The following is a 4,373-nucleotide window of genomic DNA, read 5'->3' as shown; positions in this document are numbered from 1 at the left end:
TTACCGGCAACGGGTGCCAGTCCGCCTTAATAGGATTTGGGGCGTGATAGAAGGGGAGGGCCAGATCTACAGGACAGTTTACACCACTCCAGGGTGAGTTTAGGCCACGATTTTCTAACAGGCCACCCAGACCATCATCCTCTTACTCTACAACTAGTGCTCCACCACAACTTCAAGGGTCTAGAAATGATCAATTTGGGCAGAGAAGTGAGGGCCAAGGTACACGGACAACAAGATATTCGGGAAGCCAGCAAATGCCTCCTAGGCAGCCTTGCAGACAATGTGGGAGATATCATATAGGTGCGTTTCGCATGGGAACAGATGTTTGTTATTGGTGTGGTATGCCAGGGCATGTAATAAAAGATTGCCCAAGAAGACGCAGGGGTGATATAGCACAACCTACTGGATCAGCTGTTGCATCATCATCATCAGTGCCTCCATCAGGTAGAGGTGAGCAATTTCCTATAGGTCGCGGCAGAGGTATTAGAGGGGCAGCTAGTTCCAGCGTGGCCCCAAATCGCACATATGCTCTAGGGACTCGACAGAACCTGGAAGCTTCACCCGATGTGGTTATAGGTACATTGTCCATCTTCTCACATAAAGCGTATGCATTAATTGACCCTGGTTCTACATTGTCATATATTACTCCATTAGTTGCTGGGAAGCTTGGTAGAACACCTAATTTATTGAATCAACCACTTGCGGTGTCTACACCAACTGGGGAGTCAATTATAGCTAGAAGAGTCTATTGTGACTGCATAGTGACTATCTGCGACCGAGATACATTAGCTGATCTTATCGAGTTAGAAATGGTAGAATTTGATGTTATAATGGGTATGGATTGGTTGGCTTCTTTCTATGCCACCGTTGACTGCCGAACCAAGAGAGTGTACTTTCACTTTCCAAATGAAGCAGTCCTTCAATGGGAAGGCAATATTGGGGCACCAAAAGGGAGGTTTATCTCTTATTTTAAAGCCAGAAAAATGATATCAAAGGGATATATATGTCATCTCATTAGAGTGAGAGACGTGGAGGCAGAATCACCAACTATCAAGTCTGTTCCAATAGTGAATGAATTTATTGATGTCTTTCCTGAGGAACTCCCTGGTTTGCCTCCAGAACGAGAAATAGATTTTGGTATTGACTTATTACCAGGCACTGAGCCTATCTCTATCCCTCCATATAGAATGGCCCCGGCAGAATTACGTGAGTTAAAGGAGCAACTGAAAGACTTGTTAGAAAAGGGTTTTATAAGGCCTAGTGTGTCCCCTTGGGGTGCACCAGTTTTATTTGTGCGTAAAAAGGATGGCACATTGAGGATGTGTATTGACTACCGACAACTGAATAGGGTGACAATTAAGAATAAATATCCCCTCCCCAGAATTGATGACTTGTTTGATCAGTTACAGGGTGCCAAATACTTTTCAAAGATCGATTTGAGATCAGGTTATCATCAGGTGAGGGTGAAGGAAAAGGATATACCTAGGACAGCTTTCCGAACCAGATATGGTCACTTTGAATTTCTTGTTATGTCGTTTGGGCTAACGAATGCACCAGCAGTTTTTATGGATTTGATGAATAGGGTATTCAAGCCTTTCCTGGATGTGTTCGTAATAGTATTTATAGATGATATTCTGGTGTATTCAAGGTCAGAAGAGGACCATGCAAATCATTTACGACTAGTGCTACAAGTTCTCCGTGATCGCCGGTTGTATGCTAAGTTTTCCAAATGTGAATTTTGGTTAAAGCCAGTGGCATTTTTGGGCCATATTGTATCGGATGAAGGAATAAGGGTGGATTCACAAAAGATAGAGGCTGTGAAAGATTGGCCAAGGCCAACGACACCTATAGAAGTTCGAAGCTTCCTTGGATTGGCAGGTTATTACAGAAGGTTTGTTGAAGGTTTTTCTTCTATATCTGCACCTCTTACTAAGCTAACTCACAAGGAAACCAAATTCTAATGGAATGATGCATGTGAAAGGAGCTTTCAAGAGTTGAAAAGTAGGCTAACCTCAGCACCTGTGCTAGTGCTTCCAGAAGGCTCAGAGGGATATGCAGTGTATTGTGATGCTTTAGGAGTTGGTTTAGGGTGTGTACTAACACAACATGGTAAAGTGATTGCTTATGCCTCGAGACAATTGAGACCACACGAGAAAAACTACCCAACACATGATCTTGAGCTAGCAGCGGTTATATTTGCTTTAAAGATATGGCGCCACTATTTGTATGGGATACACGTGGACATATATACAGATCATAAGAGTTTACAGTATATTTTCAAGCAGAAAGATCTAAATTTGAGGCAGCGGAGGTGGCTAGAGTTAATAAAAGATTATGATATTGATATATTATACCATCCAGGGAAAGCAAATGTGGTGGCTGATGCTCTAAGTCGTAAGACACTCATGGGTACCAGTGATCAGAAAGGGGTAAAGCAAGGCATGGCTAAGGATCTGCGTCAACTAGCCAATCTGGGTGTTCGTCTACTTGAAACTCCAAGGAAGGATATTATTGTACATAATGCTACCAATTCTTCATTGATAAGGGAAGTGAAAGAAAAACAGTGTTATTATCCTATTCTACAATGCCTTAAGGAGAAAGTAAGTCAGGGTATAATGAAGGACTTTAGGCTTACACAAGATGGAGTACTTTATTGCCAAAATAGATTGTGTGTGCCTGATGTTAATAGACTTAGAAGGAGAATAATGGAAGAAGCCCATCATTCAAGATATTCCATCCACCCAGGATCTACTAAGATGTATCATGACCTAAAGGGAGTGTTTTGGTGGGGAGGCATGAAAAAGGACCTTGCAGAGTTTGTGGCTCAATGTCCTACTTGTCAACAAGTCAAAGTAGAGCACCAAAAGCCAGGTGGTTACATCCAATGTATAGAGATTCCAACTTGGAAGTGGGATATGACTAATATGGATTTTGTAACTGGTTTGCCTCGTTCAGTTAATAAGTTTTACTCCATATGGGTGATAGTTGATAGACTCACGAAATCAGCGCACTTCCTGCCAGTAAGAAGTGATTATACAGCTGAAGAATATGCCAAATTATACCTCAAAGAGATAGTTAGGCTACATGGGGTCCCACTCTCTATTATATCTGATCGAGGAGCTCAATTCACGGCAAAATTTTGGAAGTCCTTTCAAAAGAGTTTAGGGACGCGAGTGAATTTGAGTACAGACTTCCATCCCCAAACAGACGGCCAAGCAGAGCGTACTATTCAAACACTTGAGGATATGTTGCGAACCTGTGCATTAGATTTTAAAGGTAGCTGGGTAGAACACTTGCCTCTTATTGAATTTGCCTATAATAACAGCTACCATTCGAGCATCAAGATGGCACCTTACAAAGCTTTGTATGGGAGGAAATGTAGGTCACCAATTGGTTGGTTCGAAGTGGGTGAAACCACCTTGCTCGGGCCAGATTTAGTCCAACAAGCCATGGAAAAAGTTAAGGTGATACAACAACGGCTAAAAACAGCCCAAAGTCGTCATAAATCATATGCAGATATTCGGAGAAGAGGGTTGGAATTCTCTATTGGAGATTGGGTATTTTTAAAGGTATCACCAATGAAAGGGGTTATGAGATTTGGTAAGAAAGGGAAACTAAGCCCACGTTACATAGGGCCATATAAGATTACCAAGAGGGTCGGACAAGTTGCATATGAATTAGAGCAACCCCAGGAACTTTCAATGGTTCATCCAGTGTTTCATGTGTCAATGCTTCGAAAATGCATAGGTGACCCCTCTCGTATCACTCCTATAGAAGATGTACAGTTCACAGAGGATCTTACTTATGAAGAGGTACCGGTTGCTATTCTAGATCACCAAGTTAAAAAGTTAAGGAACAAAGAAATGGCATCAGTAAAGGTACTCTGGAGAAACAACCAAGTAGAAGAGATAACGTGGGAACCGGAGGAAGTAATGATATCCAAATACCCTCATCTATTTGAAGACAAGAAGGGACCAAAAGATACAGAGGAGGAACATTAATAGGTATGTGTTTGAATACTAGTTATGTTATTAAAAGTTGTGTGACCAGAAATTCAAACCTGCCTAGACTATACAGTTATGTTAACATTCGGGACGAATGTTCCTAAGGGGGGGAGGATGTAACACCCCACATTTTACATGTACTAGTAATGTTCACATAAAATGACATACGACTTGATTTAATTACTACCAAAATTTTTCAAGTGTTCAAGTGTTAGATTGGGGCACTATATGGAAGTCTATTTAGAGACTGTGGCCTTAAACGAAAAAAAAACATTGAAATGCTTATGGAACTTAGGGAGCTAGCAGGTGAGTCACCTGTGTTCTTAGCTTAAAAATTATATATACATGAGGGAGAAGAATTCATTCATA

General features: G+C 41.4%; 1 protein-coding gene across 1 annotated transcript; it reads left to right on the top strand.

Moving 5' to 3' along the window:
* Positions 1 to 254: 254 nt before the first annotated feature.
* On the top strand, positions 255 to 4,001 carry LOC124894066. The gene is made up of 5 exons (XM_047404816.1): positions 255 to 812; positions 996 to 1,206; positions 2,362 to 2,871; positions 2,956 to 3,276; positions 3,748 to 4,001. Exons 1-5 carry the CDS (start codon positions 255 to 257, stop codon positions 3,999 to 4,001), a joined length of 1,854 nt encoding a protein of 617 aa, XP_047260772.1.
* The last annotated feature ends 372 nt before the right edge of the window (positions 4,002 to 4,373 follow it).

Source organism: Capsicum annuum, unplaced genomic scaffold (assembly GCF_002878395.1).
Source record: "Capsicum annuum cultivar UCD-10X-F1 unplaced genomic scaffold, UCD10Xv1.1 ctg69008, whole genome shotgun sequence".
Classification (NCBI taxonomy): Eukaryota; Viridiplantae; Streptophyta; class Magnoliopsida; order Solanales; family Solanaceae; genus Capsicum; species Capsicum annuum.
The sequence above is the reverse complement of the archived record's forward strand: the minus strand, read 5'-3'. Positions and strand labels throughout refer to the sequence as shown.

Bases quoted from the DNA above. Each gene is read 5' to 3' on its own strand.
- LOC124894066 (XM_047404816.1), top strand. From the start codon at position 255: ATGCCTCCTAGGCAGCCTTGCAGACAATGTGGGAGATATCATATAGGT. The intron at 1,207-2,361 runs GTGAGTTAAAGG...TATACCATCCAG, and splicing joins AATGGCCCCGGCAGAATTAC to GGAAAGCAAATGTGGTGGCT. The intron at 2,872-2,955 runs GTGGTTACATCC...TGCCTCGTTCAG, and splicing joins AGTAGAGCACCAAAAGCCAG to TTAATAAGTTTTACTCCATA.